The sequence below is a fragment of the Carassius carassius genome, chromosome 25 (assembly GCF_963082965.1).
Source record: "Carassius carassius chromosome 25, fCarCar2.1, whole genome shotgun sequence".
NCBI lineage: Eukaryota > Metazoa > Chordata > Actinopteri > Cypriniformes > Cyprinidae > Carassius > Carassius carassius.
The window spans coordinates 5203249-5226946 of NC_081779.1; the positions used below are offsets into that span (position 1 = coordinate 5203249).

At 35.5% G+C, this 23698-nt stretch overlaps 1 protein-coding gene across 1 annotated transcript; it reads left to right on the top strand.

Moving 5' to 3' along the window:
• The first annotated feature begins 688 nt into the window (after positions 1–688).
• On the top strand, positions 689–19454 carry LOC132103975 (F-box/LRR-repeat protein 20-like). Its single transcript, XM_059509106.1, has 15 exons — positions 689–945; positions 4737–4798; positions 5027–5081; positions 5378–5452; positions 5581–5675; positions 6554–6622; positions 6695–6790; positions 6873–6999; positions 8446–8520; positions 13103–13233; positions 13329–13389; positions 13503–13547; positions 14531–14587; positions 14971–15183; positions 19149–19454. The coding sequence occupies exons 1-15, from the start codon at positions 904–906 to the stop codon at positions 19254–19256; spliced, it is 1311 nt and encodes a 436-aa protein (XP_059365089.1). The 5' UTR covers positions 689–903; the 3' UTR covers positions 19257–19454.
• Positions 19455–23698: the final 4244 nt, after the last annotated feature.

A 23698-nucleotide genomic window follows, 5' to 3' on the forward strand; every position in this document is an offset into this window, starting at 1 on the left:
TTTGTGTAGACGTGGTGGTAAAGGCATTCTGTTTCGTTTGTTTTGGGAAAACGCTGCCTCGTGTTACCACCAAGATGACATCAGATGACGAAGACCATCTTTGTGTTTCTAATTGGCTAGGACAGCTGGAGGCGGGGCTGACTCGCCAAACCCGGAAACGAACATAACAATAACATGAAAACAAACGATTTGCAATCTTTACACTTTCCACACAACATTGCGACAAAATATGTCACCTTTTAGAAGTACTTTGCACACACTGAACCCAGGAATGTTTTAATATCCTCAACACGTCAAACAAATAAACTTTCGGTGCAAAACTATAACTAGTATACTGAATTAATCTGAAATGAAGCTCATATATATATATATATATATAAATATATATATATATATATATATATATATATATATATATATATATATATATATATATTCCAGTTTGGTAATATGACAACTGAAAATATATATAATTTATTATAAATTACTCTTAATTCGACCTTTAAGACATTTTCTTAAAATATTTTATACTTTTACTGCGGTTACTATCACATCACGCATGGCTTTAAACTATTACAAATTAATTCAGTCCGACAAATGCGAATGGACAAATAAAGCTGTAATATTTATTAACAATATTGACTATAAGGTGTAGTTTACAGATGTGGAAACTGTCTGAGATCTGGAGGGGGTGGTCCACAACACAACACGAGATAAACTGGATTCGTTCATACTTCAACCGCTGGGGCTCTTCTGTATCCTCGCCATACACACACACAAACGCGATGAAATCGAGCCAAAACACGGCATGAGCTCGCCAGAAGCCAGCGGCACCGACACATCTGCCACCTTTTAATAACCGGACGCTCTTCTCTCCGGTTCACCGACTTTGTAGGGTTCGGGATGGGTAAGGAGGTGAACGGCGTCTCTCGGAGTCGCTTTGAGGCGAGTAGCCACTGTTTATTTGCAGATTGACATGTCGATGTAAACAACCGTGCTTTTTTTATTCCTAAACGACTGAAATAATGGAGGATTCTACGTGTTGTTGCGGTAGAAGAGGCCGAGCTTCCGCAATCATACTTATATGAGTTCAGCTCTTCTAATCACTTGTCAGTCTGTAAAACAGGTTCAGTAATGTATGTTGATCAAAGGCAACATCAAATCCAACGCTATGGCTCTTTAAAGTCGCTATATTTTGTTTTCTGTCAAGTCTACTTTGTATAAACACAACCATTCTTCCAAGCTTAACGAGCCACAAACGCCGCTTTAATGTTACTTTTTTATTTTATTTTCGTGAAGCAACAGTAGGTTGCTATCTACGCTTCGAAGGCTTTTATAAATTAAACTGGTTAGCTGAGATTATAGGAGACGGATAACGGTGGTAGGCCGACAGGCTGAAGTGAGGAGAAAACAGCCGACCAAAACAAAAGCTGGATATATATACACGGGCCTTTACTTTACTCGTAAAAACACGAGTGTATTACAACTCATTTCTACTGAGAACAGTTGGGCCTGTTTAAGCAAACATTTAGTTTGTTGTTTCCATCGAAGATGCTAGATAAGCCGTGTTTAAACAAGTTATAACTGTGTTTACATCGGGAGTGTCTCTAAACTGAGTGAGCTGACTATCTAGACTGTATATAAGGCGCGTGCTGCCGTTTTGGCCGCCTGTGATGTTGTCTAAGTAGGCGACTTAATAGGTTTGAAACACAAACGTAATGTTGGGGCACATGGCATTGATGCTATGCTTTAAAATGCTATGTGTTGTCTATAGTTGCTGTTAAAGATCAGATTCAGACATGCAGTGTCAAAGTGAATACATTGTTGGCCAGTTATTAAAGCTTAATTTGTTATATAATGCTCCAGTGTTGATCTACCCTGTAATATGTTTGAATGAAATCTATCCTAAACCAAATTTACCATGGTATCCAGTTTCCACCACATTACCAGAGGTATTAAACTCCTTATACAAAATAGATATAACTTTTTTAGCCATTTTAACCATTCAGTACTTTTACATTATTTTCAAATTATTGAATAACATTATTTTCTGTCCTCTTCGTATGCCATTATAATTTTTATGATAAAAATTTCAGCATAGCTGATGTGAACGAGATATTGCACAAAGTATAAAAGTTAAAAATAAACATTAAGTAATTATAATCACAAAAAAATATAGAATTTGTGATATAATAATTAATGCATTATTGATATCTTATTTACTAGCCACAAATGGCATAAAAATAACATGTATATTTTAAAACCTTATTATTAACATTTGAATGATCTTCCATAATCATAATAGTCAATTATGACTTAACAATAATAGCCCTGACATTTAAGTGGAAATTATGATTACTATGGTTCATTTTTGTTAAGATACAAGGCCTAGTTGCAGTATTACTATCATAAAGGCATGAATGTAATCAGTATTTAAGAAGCACTACATTGTTATCGGCTTAGAACTGTTTCTTTTTTAAGGATCTGAGTGATTATCTGGACGTTGTTTTGCTGACAGCAGTGTGAGAGTTATATTTACAAATGACTGACAGCTCATCTTATGCTCAGTTGCTTGATTGTTACTGCACAATATTGTTACAATATTACTGAGGAAATGATATTTAGAAAGCATTCAAACCGGTTAAATTTACATAAGCCTTGCCTGCCAGGAAAATACGTATAAAAAAACCCCATTATATATATATATAAATATATTATATATGAGGGGGAGTAAATGATGACTAAACTTTCATATTTAGGTGAACAGTCCCTTTAAAGCATCGAAACAAACAATGTGTGGGATAAATATATGTACACAATTACACATTATATATATATATATATATATATATATATATATATATATATAAAATGTGTAATTGTGTATATATATTTATTTTTGTACATTTACTTATATATTTATATACACTGAAACTGTAACTGAAAAAAAACAACAGAAAATATAAACAAATTCTATAATTATTATTAAATGATATAATTATATTCACAGGACAGTACTCCAGTACTTTCATATTTTGTCTTTTATTTAATTTAATTTTATTGTTTTTGGAGCCATTTAGGTATAAAAGGGATCTGGTGACGAGAAAAGACATCTGGTGATGTGCAGTGTTTCAGATGAGCTGGAAACAAGTGATCAATCATTCCTGGTTTCTAACAGTTTGCAGTCAGACATCACATGGCTTATCCTTAAACAAACAAACAGATGGAAAGTCGCCCCATACAGAATGGATAGGTGAAAAGAGAAGAGGAACAACACAAATGTTAGAGTTCATAATAAAGAATAGCTGTAAGCTATCTCACACATTGTTTGTTTCGATGCTTTAAAGGGACCGTTCACATAAATATGAAAGTTTAGTCATCATTTACTCCTCCTCATGTCATTCCAAACCTGTAATGACGTTCCTTCTTCTGTGAAAACACAAGAGGAGATTAAAGTGAGAAGGCTCATGAATTGTGAAGCTGTAAAAATATGACTAAAGGCCCATTCACACCAAGAATGAACTATAAAGATAATAATAACTATATTATCATCCACACCAAAAACAGAAACTATTCATGTGTGCTCCCCTATTCTTGGATGTGAGGTAGTCACTTCTTAAAAAAGGGAACATCCGGTCCGTTCTGAATTATTCAGCAGGACAATCTGTATCTCTTGTTACCTCTTGGAAAAAAGGTTTTGTGGTTTTATGAGAACAAGACATCTGGTATTAATTTCATGTAGTATATTTGGCACAATGTCAATTTTGTCTGTAGGGCAAAATTCCATCTGCAAAAAAAAAAAGAACTTGGGATTTAAATTCTGTATTTCAGAAAAAAATTCATTATTAAAATACATTCTGATTAACAGAAATTGACAAAAAAATGGAATACTATTGCCGTGAATTGGCAAATTTCTGAAAACATTTTAAAGTAGTTACCCCAAAATAAAAAAAAATAAAATAAGGTCAAAGATGTAAATGAGTTTCTTTCTTCATCTGAACAGATTTGGAAAAATGTAGCAGTACATCACTTGCTTATCAGTGGATCCTCTGCAGTGAATGGGTGCCATCAGAAGGAGTGTCCAAACAGCTGATAAAAACATTGTGAATATGTTTCTACAAACACAGCTTCTCATTTCACAGTATGTTAATTGATGCACTGGAGTCTTGTGGATTACTGTGATGTTTTTATCAGCTGTTTGGACTCTTATTCTGAACTTGTTATAAAATGACAGCCTCAGTTCTCTCACATGAGAATATGAAAGACACTTTTCTACAAAAAGTGTAACAGAAATGTGGCCGAACAGAATTATTGGTTTCTTGTTGTACATTTTGGGGAATTCTTGGTCTAATAGTTAGAGAGTTGTGGGTTCGAGTCTCGGGCTGGCAATATCATGACTGAGGAGCCCTTGAGCAAGGCACCAAACCCCAAACTGCTCCCTGGGAGCCGCAGCATAAATTGCTGCCCACTGCTCTGTGTGTGTGTTCACGGTGTGTGTGTGTTCACGCCACGGTGTGTGTGTGTTCACTGCTGTGTGTGTGCACTTTGGATGGGTTAAATGCAGAGCACGAATTCTGAGTATGAGTCACCATACTTTGCTGAATGTCACGTCACTTTGTCACTTTGTCACTTTGAAAGAGTGTAATAGCAGTGTAGCATAATCTAAAATCCTGTCGTCGACCTTTGAACTCGTAAGACACACAGTTTTATAAATGCACGTCTTTCTGTGTCCTCAGATGTTCTCCAATAATGACGAGGCTGTTATCAACAAGAAGCTGCCGAAGGAACTGTTGTTACGGTTGGTGTGAAACCATTCAGCACTTCTCTCTCTTCCTGCTTCATTTCCTTATTTTAATAATGTTGTCTTGTCAAAAATCTTAATCATCTTTGTCTTCTTCATCTGACCTTATATGTGCTGTTTTTATAGCATAGACCTGTGATCAAAAACAAATAATGAAGAATTTAATGACATTCCTATCACAGCTTTTTGTTGATGTTTGCAAATAGTTCTGATGTTTTTCTGCAGAATTTTCTCATTTCTGGATGTAGTCACACTTTGCCGCTGCGCACAAGTCTCACGAGTAAGTGTGATTTCTCGGCATTTTATAGATTATATAAGTGTCTGTTTTGACATTTTCTCATTCCATGGCTTTAAGAGCCTGGAAAAATGTCCACACTGTCAAAACATCTACTATAACATCGTAAAATATTTAGTGGATTAAATGTTGCTTGCAATGATAATTTGTCAGGATGTACAGCTACTTTTGAATGGCTTTCTATGGAGAGAAATGAAAAGAGCTCTTCTAGAATAATAGTTTTAGTGTATATGTATCTATAGTGGAGTATTGAGTTTCTCATTTTCTCTCTCTTTTCTCAGTCTTGGAACGTGTTAGCGCTGGATGGCAGTAACTGGCAGCGCATTGACCTCTTTGACTTCCAGAGAGACATTGAGGTGAGTAGACAGTGGTTGCTCTTAAACTAGACAGTTCACATTTTGTTTGAACTAGTAAAATACAAGGAATGTCAGACATTATTTAACATGAAAGTTGCTGAAGTATGTAAAAATCTCTTCATTCACAGGGCCGTGTGGTGGAGAACATCTCAAAACGGTGTGGAGGCTTCCTAAGGAAGTTAAGTCTTAGAGGATGTCTTGGAGTTGGAGACAGCGCTCTCAGGTGAGAAAGAGCTCTCTACAACAGAAAAGACAGATTATACAAATAATTGCTGCCTGTCAAAATTTTTTACTTCAGTTTTAGCAAATTAAAAGGCAGCTGAAGTTACAGTACTTAAATGGGTCATATGACGTTGCAACAGTGTCTAAACAAATAGCACATGCTGTCAGTGATTTCCCTGCTGTCGCACTGTACAATGAAAACAGACCCTTCTCAGCCGCTCCAGCAACGGACGCAACCTGGAAAACTATTGGCATGGATTTTTGCCGATAACCGATTGTTTCAGCAATCAACTATCGGTGCCGATTAATCTGTATAACCGATACATTGGTCGACCTCTAAAATTACTGATCACAATGACTTATACTGTCTTTTTACGAGTTGTGTTGCATATCGCACTGTGTAAACATAAAACCATGTCTGCATTTGTGATTGGAGAAACGACAAATAACAAGCGCTACTCTACACTGCTACTCTCAAATCTTGCATTTGAATCATTAGTGGCAGATTCTTTAAATATGAAAACGTACTTCTAGGCTTTGAGTCAGAAGCGCCAGACTGTCCCTGCAAAGTTTATAAGATGTGATGCACACATGAGCCGTAGAATGAGTCGTTTTAGGAGGCCGTGGTTGATCTTAAAAGAATATCTCTTATTATCAATGTATCTTACGGTTTTGGAACGACATGAGGTTGAGTAATTAATGACAAAATTTCCTTTATTGATTAATAATCCCTTTAATATATATTTAATAGTAGTATTGCAAATGAGTTCAGTAATGATATCTGGGGTTTACATTTAGACTAAATATATTATTGTGACTTGGAGGGAAATTCAAGCATTGTTTAATGTTTAATATAAAATGTGTTTTTGTCTCCCGCAGAACTTTTGCCCACAACTGCAGGAATATTGAGCTGCTCAGCCTCAATGGCTGCACCAAGATCACTGACAGGTGGGTAAAACATGTAACGGTGTGTGTGTAAGTGTTTTGATCTCTGTTGAACTTCTTTCTTTCTTTTTGCAGTACCTGTAACAGCTTGAGTAAATTTTGTCCCAAACTGAAGCACTTGGATCTTGCCTCATGCACCTCAATCACAAACCTGTCCCTCAAAGCTCTGAGGTCAGAGGTTGTAGATACACATACTTGCTGGTTAAGCAAAATGCTTCCCTGAGGCTAAACGACTCTATCTTTGTCATTTTAGCGAGGGCTGTCCATTGCTAGAGCAGCTGAACATCTCGTGGTGTGATCAGGTGACCAAAGACGGCATACAAGCGCTCGTGAGATGTTGTCCAGGACTCAAAGGCCTGTTCCTCAAGGGCTGCACACAGGTCATTCTCTGCTTTCACAACACGGTCAAGTCATCTTCACTGTTCTTCCACCACCTCAATCTTATTTGGACCCACTTATAGCTAGTTCTAAGTGTTTTTTTAATATATTTAAATGTGCAGTGTGTGCCCCCCACAGTGCTGATATTGTGAACTAAAACTAAAATCGTTTTCTGTGATTGATAGAGAGCTGAAAATGTTTTGAACAATGAAAAATAGATTAAAACTAAAAAAAAAAAACTAATGAAAGTGAGTAATGTTGTCTTGGCAACTAACTGAAATAAGTTGAATTACTAAATTGACTAAAACTTAAATTAAATTGAATTATTATAAAAATTTATTACTAGCACTACTTCTCAATGATATTTTTAACTATATCGAAAATGATTAAAAATCAGTTTTGGCACTTGAAATAATTTTAATGAAAAACTTTGAAAAACTTTAGAAAATGAAACAAAAATTAGACTAACTGAAATTAGCTGAAGTTGAGGTACGTATTTGAAATAATGCTGATAAAAATTTACATGAAAAACATTTACAAACTTTAATTTAGATATTTAGAAAATGAAACAAATAGTTAGGTTAAATGAAATTAGCCGAAGTAGAAATACTTACTAAATTTTGTAATTGATAAATCTGAAATAAAAATGTATTAAAGTCATATGGAGAAATATAAAAAAACTAATGAAAATTACTAAATCACTTACTAAAGCATAAACTAGAAATAAAACGGAAACTATAAAAACGAACTAAAAGCTAGGTCAGAATATTAATAAATTCTATAGTCCCAACCCAAATGAATAGCATTGATTGAAACACACACACACACACACACACACACACACACACACACACACACACACACACAAAAAAACAACAACAGTAAAATAAAGCAGAAATGAGTAAATATTTTATGAAAAAACATTAATAAAAATGTCATATTACTAAACTATTATTTCAAAATATATTAAATATATTTGAAAGTTGTATAGAAATATTTGTAAAAAAGTAACAGAATGATAAAAGCACATAACAAAATTACTAAAACTTGTAACTAAAATAAAATAAAAATATAAAAGTAAAGTAATTTAAAATATTACACAAATTAAACGAATTGGCCGCATTCGATTACAAAGTGTAAAAAATTATGTGTCAGTTAACCTCAGATAAAAAGTGGTTAACGTGTTAACATGGGATTTTGCATACAATGACAACTGGACAAGGACAAAAGACACCATAAACATTGTCTGAATGCGACTGTATAGTTTCAGAAGACATCAAATACGTTTAATTTGATGGTAACTGTTTTTATTGATTCTGCAAAACTCCTTATTTTGTATTCTACATAAAAATAAATGAGCTTAAAACAACACGAGGCTGCGTAAATAAGTCAATTTTTGGGTGACCTGTCTCTTTAAATCCAGTCATTATCTGTCTCTCTCTTAATAGTTGGAGGATGAAGCACTTCAGCATATTGGAGCACATTGTCCAGAGCTGGTTACACTCAATTTGCAGACGTGTTCAGTAAGTCACTCATATTTGTTATTCATCAAAAGACAACTGTTCTAAACTTAATGGAAAACTCCCTTTATTTGACTGCAACCATGGCCGTTCACAACAACATAACAGTACCAGAAGCAGCGATCGCTCTCTCACATAAGTCTTTACTTCCTCTCAATGTAATATGTGCGAACTTGTTGCATGTATACAAAATCAGAATGTATAACCTTGACTGAAACTTTACAAACTCCATCTCTTCTTTAAAAAAATATATATTTCAATATTCAGCACATGCCCTAGGAGCCCTCATTATAAAACAGCAAAACATTCACATCAAGTAACCTGTATTAACAGCTCCTATTTACATGACTCCTGCATTTTTTTTAGAGCTTCCATTGTCCTTCACAAAGTGCCTTAAGTAATTGCAGTGGTGATGCCCCCTTGTTTGTAAGGCAGTCTGCAAGTTGTTCTATTGTATTACACCACAGCACTCATTCAGCCCTTTGTGTTTGAATAAGTTCTTTGATGCTGCTTATTTCCAGACGCAGTCTTTTCTCAGCAACTGATTTTGTGGACTTCAGTGGAACAGGTGAATGATGGTCAGTGACACATTATTGGTATGGCATGTTCAGTTTCACCAGTAGTCAGCTCAGCGAACATTGCCAATGTTTCACCAGGAAGAGTGCTTCGCACAATCCTCTTGACTTTTTATGACTTCCAGGAAAGGGGAGAGAACGTCCTGTTTTCTCCCATGAGAACAATCAGATGCCCAGCTTGAGTCCCCCCATCTGAAAGATTCCCAAATGAGGCATCACTGTATACAACCATCGTCTTTGCTCAGGTATTGGAAGTACAGAACTACCTTTTTGGACTTCAGTTTACACACTATTCTGTTAGCTTCATGAATAGTCTGCACAGGTGCATTTTTTCATGCTTGATGCTAAGCTGCTGGCATCAAACATTACATCAGGCCTGCTCAGCATTGCAGCCCAGAGAATTTGGGCTGCCTTGGACCTTAGTTCAAGAAGGATCCAAATGTATGGGCTGCAATGCTTAACCTGTTAGCCTGCACCCAGATGTGGGCTTCCTGCAGCTTCCTGATGTACCTGCATTTTATTGTCCACAGTCTCAAAGTTTGTTCCCACGTAACAGAAGCTGTCACACTCCTCAACGTCAAACGTGAAACATGGATCTGAGATGAGGTATTACTGTTGTGCAGAAACTTTGTGTGCCTCCCCATATGAAGTCATCCACATGGCAAGCGAGTACCCCAGTGCAATCCTGATCTAGCCAATAGAACACAGCAGGATCTACTTGGGACATTGTTTCTCCTGCATTCATGACAATCTCCTTCACTCTGTTATACCAGTAGAGTGACGCATCAGCCAAACCCTACACACATTTTTTAAGCTTCTATAGTTTTCCTTCATTGTTGGCCTCAGGAGGAGATTTGATATAAAGGTCACGAGACAGCTCCATTCCCTGTAGAAATGCTGATTTTATATCCATGGAGTTAAGTGTCCACTGTCTTTGACAAATCACTTCCACAAGAAGCCAAAGACACTCTGAAGCACATGTTTTGGTGAGTTCTTGTTGAGTTCTGACACCTCTAGTTCTTCAAAACCTCTAGTGACCAGACGAGCTTTGGGTACAATCCCCTTCAATGTCTCTTTGTAGGTACAAACCCACCTAGTTGACATGCACTTTTGTCCCTCATCCTTCACTTCTTCAAAGACACGGTTATCTCTCCAACTCTTTATCTCTTCCTGTTTTGCTAAGTCAAATGTTACATCTTTTGTTACATACACATCCTCACATAGATCAATGGAGTCAGTATTAGTAACAGTGGATTTAATTAGAAGATTCTCAACATTCAACATGTCAGCAGACTCTGTACTGCCTGCTACATTAGTGTGCTCATTGAGCAACAGGTTATACCAGTAGCTTTACCTGCATGCCCTAAGATTTTAGCTGTGCCCAAAACACCTTTTTCTTTATCTCTGTATTTTACAATTCGTCGTTTTTGTAAGCTGACAACAGTTTTCAGGTTAGTACCACTAGGTGTCTCTGCATTGTCACTTATGTGCTGTTTTCTGCTTCATTCTGCCCCATTGTGTCCTCCATTTGCCTCACCTCTTGTTGCATCCAAGTCTCTGTTTCTTCTGTCAACTGTCTCTTATTTTCAGCAAGCTCCTGTTTTTATTCATTGTCTGTGTCATTTTCTACGTCAGTCTGTGTGGCATGTTGATCCTCGCTTTCTGTATTAAATTTACTCAGTCTGAGATGATGTACCCTAATGCAAGTCCCTCCGTGTCTCACAAATACCACTGCTCCATCCCGAGCAATGACCGTTCCTGCTCCTTTCCACTCAGGACAATCCACTCTCTTGTAGTACCCATTTCATATTTCTCATCGGTGTGACGTAGTTGCTTACGTAACGCTCTGCCAATTCTCTCTGAGCGCTCTGCTTCCATAGAAGCCTTTCTTGATGACTCTTTGTGGTACCCTCTAGAGCTGGAGGTTTATCAATCAACACAGATGGTAAATTGGGATTCTTGCCAAACACTAGCTGATGTGGACTGTAGCCATGTTGCCTTAAGAGCCCAGTCCATTGCAGCATGCCAATCACAACCATTACTAGTTTTCACTTTCATTATGATTTTAGTGACTGTTTGATTGTGTCGCTCCAGAAGTCCATTGCTCCACGGACTATATGCAGCTGTTGTTTTTACTTCTATGTTGAAGTTTTCCGCCGTATATTTCACCTCGTCATTATTAAATTCTCCCCCATTGTTGCTAAACAGTTTCTGGGGTGGCCCATGTATGCTTATCCAGTCATGGAGGAAATGTTTCACTATTTCAGAAGATCTCTTTTCTGGCCAGAATGCTTTCTGCACTAAAGCGAGTAAACTGATCAATGATATGGAGATACCACACACCTGGCTCAAATTCATGCAAATCTACAGCCACTGTTTCGTTGTACTGCGATGCCAATAGCAGGCTTTGGTTTAGCTTTACTATGTTTTTGGCATACCTCATACTCAAAAATTTTTACAAGATGATGCTGCATTCTTTATCTTTATTTTTGGAGATGTGTAGAAGTTGCTGCAATTTATCGTCGGAAGCATGTCCAAATTGTTTCTGAAGCTTCATCAGGATGTTATGTTTTTCTGCTGAGCTCATTTTATCCGAGATTATTAGGATTTCATTCTCCTTCTCATTCCTTTCCTCTTCAGCAGTTGCCAAGATATGCTCACTACATTGCATGTCTTTAGGGCTACTTTTGTTGTCCATTATGTTTACAACATAGTTCTACAGGTTGATTAAACATTTTTTGATTTCTAATACTGTTCCTGCTCATTTCAAGGAGACTTTGCTTAAGAGTAATGGAATGTTATCTGGAACAACTTCATTCTCAATTTTGCACTTAATCTGTCAAATCTTTGCAGAATTTTTCAACTTTCTGTTGGAATTGACCACTTTACCATCTCCAAACCTAAATGGTCTATGGCTTTGTGTTTCTGACTTCCTCAAATCTGTTGTCTCCTTTTGACGCCGTTCAGTGATTTAGTGAGTAAGCCAATCTTGTCCACACACAGTTCGAGTGCATGCAGTGTCTATTATTGCAGATCCAAAACATTAAGTCATAAGGATTTCTGCTTCAGAGTGTAATTCTTCTGTAAACAGAGTAATGTTGCACTCCTCTACGTTAGTCTCTTTACTGTCTTCAGTCAATTTGATTTGCTCACCTTTGTGTGGGCCGTGGAATGTACTTTGACACACTGCACATTTTGATTGGCGGCCATATCTCTCCACAGGGTCCAATTCTCTTTAGTGACAACTTCATTGATGCAAAAGTCAGATCTGCACATGCTGTTAAAGCTAACTGTCAATCTTTCACACCCAAGCATGCAGTGTCCAGCAGCTTAAAAGCTAATACTGCATCAGGAATTTCCATTTTATACTTGCGCATCCGAGAGTAGCATTGTTCAAAATCAAATATATAGTCTTTCATGGAAACATTACTGTCTCACTATATGATCAAAGCTCATACAAGCTTCATATGTACAGTTCTTTTCTTCCTTGAGGAACAAATCATCAAATTTCGCCAGTAAAGTTGTCATGCCAGTGTCTGTGTTTAAATCGTCTACCGGTATTTCCATCGCCATTTCCCTTGCTCTTCCTGACAGTGCCAAAGCAACAGCGAGCGCTTGTTTACTTTCCGTAACTCTAGTCCAAATTCCGACTTCATTCTTCCAAATTTCGTATGGCTTCCCTCGTCAAAGGTTGGTGGGACTTTGTAATTGCTAGCCATCCTGTTACCAGTGTTATTCATCAAAAGACACCTGTTTTAAACTTTATGGAAAACTCCCTTTATTCGACTGCAAACATAGCCATTTACAAAAACATAACAGTACCGGAAACAACGATTTCTCTCACAAAAAAGTCCTTACTTCCTCTCAGTGTAATATATGCAAACTTATTACATGTATACAAAGATCAGAATGTATAACCGTGACTGAAACTTAACAAAATTCACTCGTACATGGGATGTCCAGAAGATGGGTTCCTCATGCTGGTCTGTCTCTGTGTGTGAATCGAGCAGCAGATCACAGATGAAGGTCTCGTAACCATCTGTCGCGGGTGCCATCGGCTGCAGTCTTTATGCGTGTCGGGTTGTGCAAACATCACAGACGTGATTCTCAATGCCTTGGGCCAAAACTGCCCTCGCCTCAGGTGTGTAACCCACATATCAGCTGATAAATTTGCATGCATTCCCCCATAACCCAGTTTTTTTAAACGATGCATCATTGATCTCCGTGTCTGTGTAGAATATTAGAGGTGGCTCGCTGCTCTCAGCTTACAGATGTAGGCTTCACCTCACTTGCACGGGTGAGTAAACAACCCCACAAACACACTGCACAGCTCAAACCTCCCTCTGTGCTGATCCTCCAGAGCTTTTAACAACACAAATCAGACCTATCATTTCCCTTCATGTTTTCCAGAATTGCCATGAATTAGAAAAGATGGATTTAGAAGAGTGTGTACAGGTGAGTGCAAATAGGTTGCTCTTCAGAGAGTGTCGCATACATTTTTTTGGAATTTTTTGTTGTTGTTGTCCATTGAAGTGTTCAGTAGATTCTGCCTGATGATAATGTTGAAAAAAAATCTAGTGAAATTTTAAAATAGGTGAAATTGTAATGGGGACTTTTAAGAGAAGCAATGTGAAAAGTACAGATTATTTTTAATAAAAAATGAAGGAATTGGATATTTTATTATAAATACTTGTTTTTTCATTCTGAATTGAATTCATACAAACTGCTATTTCTCTTTTGAGAAATATTTTCCTAATAAGAAAAGCTATTACATTGTTAGCCTGATTGTATCCTGTATTTACAAATGTTAGTTTTTTTAAATTGTTTTTTGGGTGTTTAGTACTGCTAGATTGAGGGAACCTGGGAGATCAGCATTGAGACATAACAAAGAAATGCAAGTTCTCTTGCCAATTCTGAGAAAAAAAGTCTAAAAATGAAATTGATCAAATTCTGACTTTTTTTTCTCCTCGCAATTCTGAGTGTACCTCTCACAATGACTGACATTTTTTCTCTGTATTGCAAGGAAAAAGTCAGAATTGTGAGAATAAAAGTCATTTTTATTTCTTAGTCGAGAAGAAGCTTTTATAACTAGAAGACCCCCTAGATAAAATGTTTTCATTGTAGACATGGACTGTAAGAGAATATATTTCTTAATATTGTTTCCTGTTGTGTGTGTGTGTGTGTGTGTGTGTGTATATATATATATAAATATATATATATATATAAATATATATATATATATATATATATATATATATATATATATATATATATATATATAAAATGATTCTGTATATGATTTGTTTTGGCCTTTTATTTTGGATAGAAATTGACACCAATATACTAAAATGTAATTATCACATTGAAAACTCTACTACCCTGCTACATGGCTTTATTTTCTCTCTCCTATTAATACAATTTTACATCTTTCTCTATAGATTACAGATGGGACACTCATCCAGATATCTATACACTGCCCTCGACTCCAGGTTCTGGTAAGGTAAAAAAACAAAACAAAATGGTTTTATGCCATTTTATATTTTCACAATAAAGAAGAAAGTCCTGTCACTGCTTCCGTTTCATCAAAGCTTTGATTAGTGCTGTAAATTTAATGCTTTAGTGTGATCAATTATTTTATAAAAGATAAAACAATATAAAATGAACATATTATCATCATGATATAGCCCATCTTCTGTCTGCAAGGTTTTGTTGCAAAATAATTTGATTCATTGGAATATGACAGAGCTCAGTTTAAATTTGTAACTGATTGGCATGCCTAATTTTAACATTTTCAAGTTGTCAACTCAACAGTAATTTATGTGACGTTTCTTGAGTGTTATGGACTTGTTCATGTGTTTGGTTCTCTGGCATGGTTTAGAGTTTGTCTCACTGTGAGCTCATCACTGATGATGGCATCAGGCAGCTGGGCAGCGGACCCTGCGCTCACGACCGTCTGGAGGTGATCGAGCTCGACAACTGCCCGCTCATTACAGATGCATCATTAGAACATCTGAAGATCTGCCACAGGCTGGACCGCATCGAGCTGTACGACTGTCAGCAGATCACCCGCGCTGGCATCAAACGCTTGAGGGTAAGCCCCGTTTCCGCAGTGTATAATCGTTTCTAATCTTGTGGATGTTACTAAAAATAAAACCTTTTAGGATACAGATTTAGGATTGATTTGCAGTGACAAATGTGTTTAAGCGGGTAAAGAAAATATCACAAGTATAAACATTTCACTAAATTAGATGATACATCACACTAATTTGGATCCATTCACTGTGAATTTGGTTCCGTTCATAATTTATTATAAAAAAGTGGTATAAAAAAAGTGGTACAAATATAAATGTAACTGGAGAAACGATTACAATTAAAAATGCATCTGAATACTATGATTTGTTTTGTTTAAATATTGAAATCGGAGTAACCCTAGAGTTTTTATTTTTATTTTTTTCAAAACATGAAAAAATGTAGAATTATTTAAACCATTGCACATATTTTCCTAAGCAAATGACCATATATTTTGTACACTTACATTTTATCATTTTATAAAATAAAAAAATATATCAGAGTACATTAATGTTTTATTATCTATTGATTGTTTTTGTATTAGTATAGTATTTAGTACTTTATTTGACTTGTTGTATTTAATATTTTGAGTTCGCTTTTATTTTCAATTTAATTTAGTTTGAGTAATTCTGTTATGTGCTTTTTTCATTTTTATCAGTTTAACACATTTCTATTGAGGTTTAGTTTTAGTTCTGTTTTATTAATTTCAATACTTAAACATGTTTTATTCCCGTCAGTGAACAAGACAACCTTTCAAATTTTCATCAAGGTTTTTAAGTTGAAGTTTGTAATTTATTTCAGCTTTATTTGAATTCATGAAATTGTTTTCGGTAATGATAGCAACACTGATTTTGACACAAGAGGGCGCTAGCAGCACATATAACAAACTGTCTCCCGGAGAGTACGCAGTCTGCGCGGGGCACCATACCAGTTGCTCAAAAAAAAAAAAAAAAAACTTCCGTCATTCTTCCACCCGTGCTCGCGACCGCTCGCTCTGTCGCACCCATAGACTGTATAAAAACAGGGTCGCACCTCATGTTTGCGGCTGAATGTTCATAACTGATAGATGGACATCTATGCCCGGGTAATGAAGGACATCAGCAATCCGGCGCAGAGAAAAGAAAACTAAAGAAAGTAAAATAATAATAATAATAAAAAAAAAAAAAAAAAACAGGCATACAATTGGCTTGACGTTGGACATTTGAGAGTCTCAAATTTAGGGACCATCTCTAAAGTTACATGCGATATTGGTATACACTTTTCTAACGTCTGTAGCATTTGAGGAGGATGACTTCCTGTCATTAAAACTACTGTAATAGTTCGTCTAGGTGTCAGCTATAATGCACAATTGAATTGAATGTTTGATATTTATTAAAATAAACTGTAAATCATATGTAAATTATACTATTCACATGGGCTCAAACGCAAATTTGAAGCTCAATAGCATTTGAGGAGAAAGACTTGCAGTCATAAAACAATTGTAATGTGTTAATTTAGGTGCCAGCTAAAATGCACACCTTATACATTTTTTATATATATTAAAATAAATTATAAATCATTTAGGTAAAAACGAGGCCCATTTATCACTTTCAGGCACATTCCTGTGAAATTTTTTATTTATTTTTTCAGGTTCCCTTACGAAAATTATCCATGGTTTTAACAATAACACCACAAATCATCGTTCTTGTAGCCATGGTAACTGCAAATTAACCATGGTATTGTTCAAATAATAATTTACAAAGAAGTATTAATATACTGTAATATTTTCTTTTCTGTTGCTATAAAAACCGACCTAAGCCATCAATAGCCTAAAATTACTTAAAATGCATTATATAAAAAAACAATGAGGCAATAACGATTGGTTAATAATAACACTGTTAAAATACATAATGTAGGCAAATACAAAATAAACAATTTATGTACATGTTATTACAAATGCCTGCAAAGGAAGCCAAATGCCATGTAATTTCTGCTGTTACACTTACAAGACAATCAAATTCTTGTTTAGGCTACTGACTAAACATTTAATTCAAATATTCACTTAATCTTTCATATTTGGCCACCTTTTTGCTATAGATGACACAGCCTTTATAATCTCTTCAACAAAAAACATGCACATGACAACCCCTACAAAAATAAACCATGCTTTTATCATAGTAAAACTGCTTAATTTCCTTTTGCATGATTTCTGAATGCTTGAGAATTTAAAATAAATAAGAGTCATAATAAAGTTATGACTATTAAGTCATAATAATAGCCATAGGTAAATGTCGAGAGCTACAACTGTAATTTGTAAATAATACAATTTATTCATTTACTTTTTTATTTTATTAAAGTTCTATTTTCTACGGAAGTTCTAAGCGGCCATGCATTATAATTTTTTTTCCTTTTTGTTTTCTCGTTATAACGACTTAATTTTCTCGTTATCTCGACATAACGAAAGTCGTTTTCTCGTTATAACGACTTAATTTTCTCGTTATCTCGACATAACGAAAGTCGTTTTCTCGTTATAATGATTTAATTTTCTCGTTATCTCGACATAACGAAAGTCGTTTTCTCGTTATAATGACTTAATTTTCTCATTATCTCGACATAACGAAAGTCGTTTTCTCGTTATAACGACATGACTGTTTTACTGTTGCTATAGTAACGAACTCAACTTTGACAGGCATCTGATGGACAACCATGCAGGCACTCTTACTGTAGCATATATTTCAGCAAATTTTGCTTCGCCTAGGTAATAACGTCTACAATACTGTACATAAATAAAGGCTGATCAATCACTGTTGATTTTTCCAGAGACAGTACACCAAACGTTTTGTTTTTGTAATTAACATGTTTAAATGGCAACACTGCGAACACAGACGGAGTGCCTTCAGAAGGATGCAGCACTATTCTAAGATCTTGAGCTGCTTGGATTAAACTCACTTTTAATTTTCCATTTATTTGAAATAAAATTATATATGATTTGTAATATTTATTAGTCATTATATGCTGTGGCAGATATCATGTGCGTTACAAGCTTCTGTTTGAAAATAACGTTCATGTGCAGTGTGTGTGTGCAGAAAAAAAATGATTACAACATTATAGAACAAAACTGAATTAAATTAGCCTATGCATTTTACATATACATCACATTTCTCATCAATATGGTTAACAATAAAGATTAATAATAAAGGAAAAAAAGCACATCACAAGTAGCATACATCGTTAAATCCTGTCCTACTGTAGATACACAGAACATTTCCGCTTATTAACTACCTAATCATGTGCCTAAAAGAAGCACAAATAAAGATATAGGTGCAAACAGAATACAGTGACATCAACCTTGGTTTTGATAAGCAGATATTTTATGACACAGAACGCGTTGGTGAAACTCATGCATCTAGCAAGAACTTAATACACAAAATAATCATGTTGATTAAAGCATTTAACATTTATGAATTAATTAAATGTCAGTAATGAACAAGATTGCACAAATTATAGCGATCACGAGGAAGGTCCGCGTACAGTAAAGCGAGAAAAAATGACTTTCGTTATGTCGAGATAACGAGAAAATTAAGTCGTTATAACGAGAAAACAAAAAGGAAAAAAATTATAAAGCATGGCCGCTTAGAACTTCCGTAATTTTCACCCCTATAGTAGGTGTTTTTTTTCCATCATCATATTTAAGGAAGGGGGGCACAACAATACAATCCTGCTTAGGGCACCCATTCGGCCAGCAGCGGCCCTGGATATTGTCTATCATGTATCGGTTTAGACTTCAGTTGTTTTCACCTTCATGCAGAATTGCTGTATTTTCTAACATATTTACATGTTTATTTATGGAAACATTTAGTTTGAACAATTTAGCATGCATTATTTATTACTTGTAGGATGGAAATGTTATCATATGCTAATGAGCTTCCTGTCTCATGTTCTTTTTTCTTTTTTTTTAATTGAACAAAATTTTTTTATGATTTTCCTGTTTTCTTCCCTCCTCTGTAGACTCACTTGCCCAACATTAAAGTTCACGCCTACTTTGCACCCGTGACTCCGCCTCCATCGGTGGGCGGGAGCCGCCAGAGATTCTGTCGCTGCTGTATCCTTCTATGATGTAAAATGGACTGTGCGTCTTGACCTCTCACCCCCTGATCTACCTAGAGCACATGCTGGTTTGTCCCTGGGTCAGATCGGATGGGAGTGATGGAGAGACAAACCCCACACCCAGTCATGAGCTTTAATCAACACTACAGTCCATTCAATGACTCTATAGTAGACTTTTATGGTAATTAAAGTGGACGACTTAGGGAATGTGCTACTTGGTTCATCAAAAACTATTTGGAGAAGAGAACTATGGAGCCTTTCTGAAAAATAGAAGGCCACTACTCAAAACGTCATGGATGGACCACCTCAATTTGATTCGAGATCATCGTAAACAGGAGATGTTCATACGGTAACCAGCTCATGGATTCATGCCTCATCTATAACACACGGTAACGGTGGTCTTTAACCTGTGAGCCCCTGAGGAAGACACATTCAAACACACCTCTCACGATACACACACATTCTGATTTTCTCTCTGTCTGTGCTGCTCGGTGGCTTCTTTTAAACTTAGAGCAGAGACTGAATGTTTTTCGAAGCATGATTGTCTTCCAAGTCTTGCTTTTTTATGGGTATTTGAAGTGTGTGTGTGTTTGAGAAAATCTGTCATTCGTGACGATGGAGAGAACGGCAGTGGGCTTCATTCATGAAACGAGCAGAATTAATTTCTCTTAAATCCATTCGTTTCCTATGGGCACATTTAACCTGTGGTTTAAGAAAATGAACACCCTTAAAACACACTTTCTTCACATTTTCATTAAGTGTGTGTGTGTATAATCACACATTAGAAATGAACATTTCAATAAAATAACTATAATAATTTGAGATTTGTATATTGTAATGCATATTTTCGCATAGAATCTCCAAATTAATGCAACTTAAAGATAGTATACTTTTAAATATTTGTTTAATGGCATCCTTTTACTCTTAATGAAGGACAGTATTAGCAATACCAATGTGAAATAATTTTTCCCCCCTAATTTCTGAGAATAGAATAATTTTTTACCTTTAATTATATACATTTTTAATTTAAATTAACTTAATTTGCACATAACCTCATGATAAATGTCACATTTATCATAATATTTAACTGCCTTTTAATTTGTTCTCATCTCATTTGTCAAGTCGGACAACCAATGAACCAACTCCGATGCGTGACAAATATTAAAGTAGTTTGTTTATTATGAAATAAACTATGTTTATATCATAATTAGTTTTAGCTACATTGTTAAAACTAATTAACAATCTAGTTAAAACTAAAAATATTATTTCTATGATGGTTTTTCATAGTTTTCGATCAAAAGTCTGGCACAATATGTATATAAACATTTGAAAAGCAATATAAATGTTGAAGGCAGGATAGTAAATTTTTAAAGAGAGCTTTAAACTTCCCACTGAAATATAAAGTCGTCATAGCTGGAGAAGCAGTTTTTAAGTAAATTAAAATGTTTGAAGGAATGGTTTTACACAGAAATGAATCTGTTCTAGTGTTTCATGAATGAGGCCTGATGTGTTTTTCACATCTACGCTGATTGTTCTTCATCCATAAAAACAAAGCGAGCAAATAAGAAATCAACCGTAAGCACGTACTTTATAATCCATGCGCTCGTGAATCATCCACTGGCTTGTGAAGTACACAAACATACTGATCTTTGCACAGATGTCCTCTGATTATGAAAACAATCAAAAGCGTTTGTTGTCAAATGTTTTGTTTGTACTTGTTTTCATCATGACTGTGGTCTTTTCAGTTTAGTCACTGTTTTGAGTCGGTGTCCCTGTGAAGCCACTTGTGAACGTAGTTTTTTTCTTTTTGTGAATTTCTGTAGGTAAGCATTAGATAAATTGCAGTTCCGTTAAGCCACTTTTACATTTATTTATATTCAGTTTCTCCGAAAAGTACTCAGACTCGTACACTTTAGACAGAGAGGACAGTGGCTGGAATGACCGTACTAGCTGTAGTTTAACACATTTTCTTTCTGGCACACTTTAGAGGAAAGTATTGCTGCAGATCAGAGTCATGTATACAATAAAAAGCTGTATTTTGAAATAGGTTTTCTGTATGTTGTTATAGTAGGAGACTTTGCGATGACACCAGGTGCTTTATCTTTTTCGGTTATGTTCTTTCAGGTTTTTTCTACACCTTTTCTTCTTCTTCGTTTATTTTATTTCTGATTTTCCTCGTTTGCAATCAGAGATATGTTCATCCAGTCCAGTGTTCTTTGACCTTGACACAATCATTTTCAGCTGTGTGTTTTGTGATCACCTTCTGCGCTTCACTACCACTTAAAGCGATAGTTCACCCAAAAATGAAAATTCAGTCATCAATTATTCACCCTCAAGCTGATGCTAGCCATTGACTTCCATAGTATATTTTTCCATACTATAGTGTCAATGGCTACCGTCAACTGGTTACCAACATTCTTCAAAATATCTTCATTTGTGCTCCAGAGAAGAAAGAAACTCATACAGGTTTGGAACAACTTGAGGGTGAGTTCATTTTTGGGTGAAATATCCCTTTAATCATTTTTTAGCACCTGAGATTTTTCACATTATATGCATATTTACATTATTACAAGCATCTTTCAACAGTTGTAAGACAATCGTTGATCATCAGTACACTCTCAGAGCAAAACAAAGGTGAAATCTGATTCACATATAACAACAATCTTTATAGAGACAAATACTAATTGACTGCAGCACAACTACGAAAATGCTGTTACATAGTGCTATTGAACAGATTCTCTATGCTTTCTTCATGCTAGAACTTTCATTCATTCAGGTTGGGAAGCATTTGCATTAAACAACATCTGAGTCATCCTGGAGAAGTTCAGCTACTTTCTTCAGTCCAGCTCTTCTGGGTGAAAGCATTAAAGGAACACTCCACTTTTTTTTTTGAAAATAGGCTCATTTTCCAACTCCCCTGGAGTTAAAGTTGAGTTTTACCGTTTTCGAATCCATTCAGCTGATCTCTAGGTCTGGCGTTAGCACTTTTAGCTTATCTGGTTAGACCGTTAGTATCTCGCTCAAAATTGACCAAAGAGTTTCTATATTTTTTCTATTTAAAACTTGACTCTTATCTAGTTACATCGTGTACTAAGGCCGACGGAAACTGAAAAGTTGTGATTTTCTGGGCCAATATGGCTAGGAACTATACTTTCATTCTGGTGTAATAATCAAGGAACTTTGCTGCTGTATCATGGGTGATATTATGCAGCACCTGAAAATAGTCCCCAGCTAGTTTGTGTAGTTGCAGAGTTGCTGGGGACTATTTTCAGGCAGCAGAGTACCTTTATTACTACGCCGGAATGAGAGTATAGTTCCTAGCCATATCGGCCTAGAAAATCACAACTTTTCATTTTACGTCGGTCTTAGATTTTTGCATTGTGAAATTGTTTTCTCTACAATTAAGGAAACTGTATAAATATATAAAAATCACCATACGTTGGATGTTATTATTGATAAATGAAACAGTCTTTACAACTTCAGTCTTTACAAACAAAATTTTTAATTAATTAGTTATATTTATGAAAATGTCGCAATACAAACTGTTTTTTCCCCCTTTTCAGTTTAGGGTAAAATGTGACTTTGAAGTCTCATATCTTACATGTTCCTTTAAGGTTTCATTATATGCAAAGTGATTGTTTTTACTTACCCTCATGTTGTTTTTTCAAACCTGAGTTCGAATGTCGGTAACCTAACAGTATCTGGTAGCCATTGACTTCCTTAACAGGGAAAAAAAGAGATGTAAGTCAGTGGAGTGGCTAACATCAACTGTTTGGTTACCAATATTCTTCAAAATATCTTCTTTTGAGTTCAACAGAAGAAAAGTTGGAACAACTTGAGGGTGAGTAAATTCATTTTAGGTGGTCTCTCACCCATCTGTCATTATTTATTTGTTACGGTATATCTTTTACGTGACATCTTGTACGTGCCATTTATGCATGACTAGTGTTGACACGTTTTGCTTTGTGGAATGCCACTTAGGGAAGCTTGTGAACTAATGTGATAGTTCTGTTTGATAGTCAAAAGATAATCTTATCACACTCACATCTGAGTCTATGATGGGGCCAAGATGTTTTTCCCTGAAACATTTTTCTGTAATGCTAGTGAAACACCAGTTTTTAGTTGCTCCAGTGGGAATATTCTTTGTTTAGTGTCAGTGTCCTTTTCATACATTTGTTCTTTTATTAATATTGCACTTAATTGAGAAAATGACTCCCAGACAAACAGTTCACTACAACACCATTTAACTCATGTGCTTGTATCTGATTCCATAATACAAGTATTGTCATTTTTAAATAGTAGTATCACAGGGATCTATAATTGACTTAATAGAAACTAGTTCACTTTACTGGAAAGGCTTCGAAACATTGATGTCATTTCTTTATAAGTCAACAATACCCTAAATGGTAATCATAAATGGAGTTTGCGCATGTTATGTTAAAAATGTTCCT

Coding starts and splice junctions, on each gene's coding strand:
- LOC132103975 (XM_059509106.1), top strand. CDS start 904: ATGGGTAAGGAGGTGAACGGCGTCTCTCGGAGTCGCTTTGAG. Junction 5,082..5,377: donor GCTGCGCACAAGTCTCACGA/GTAAGTGTGATT, acceptor CTCTTTTCTCAG/TCTTGGAACGTGTTAGCGCT. Junction 14,588..14,970: donor GCCCTCGACTCCAGGTTCTG/GTAAGGTAAAAA, acceptor GGCATGGTTTAG/AGTTTGTCTCACTGTGAGCT.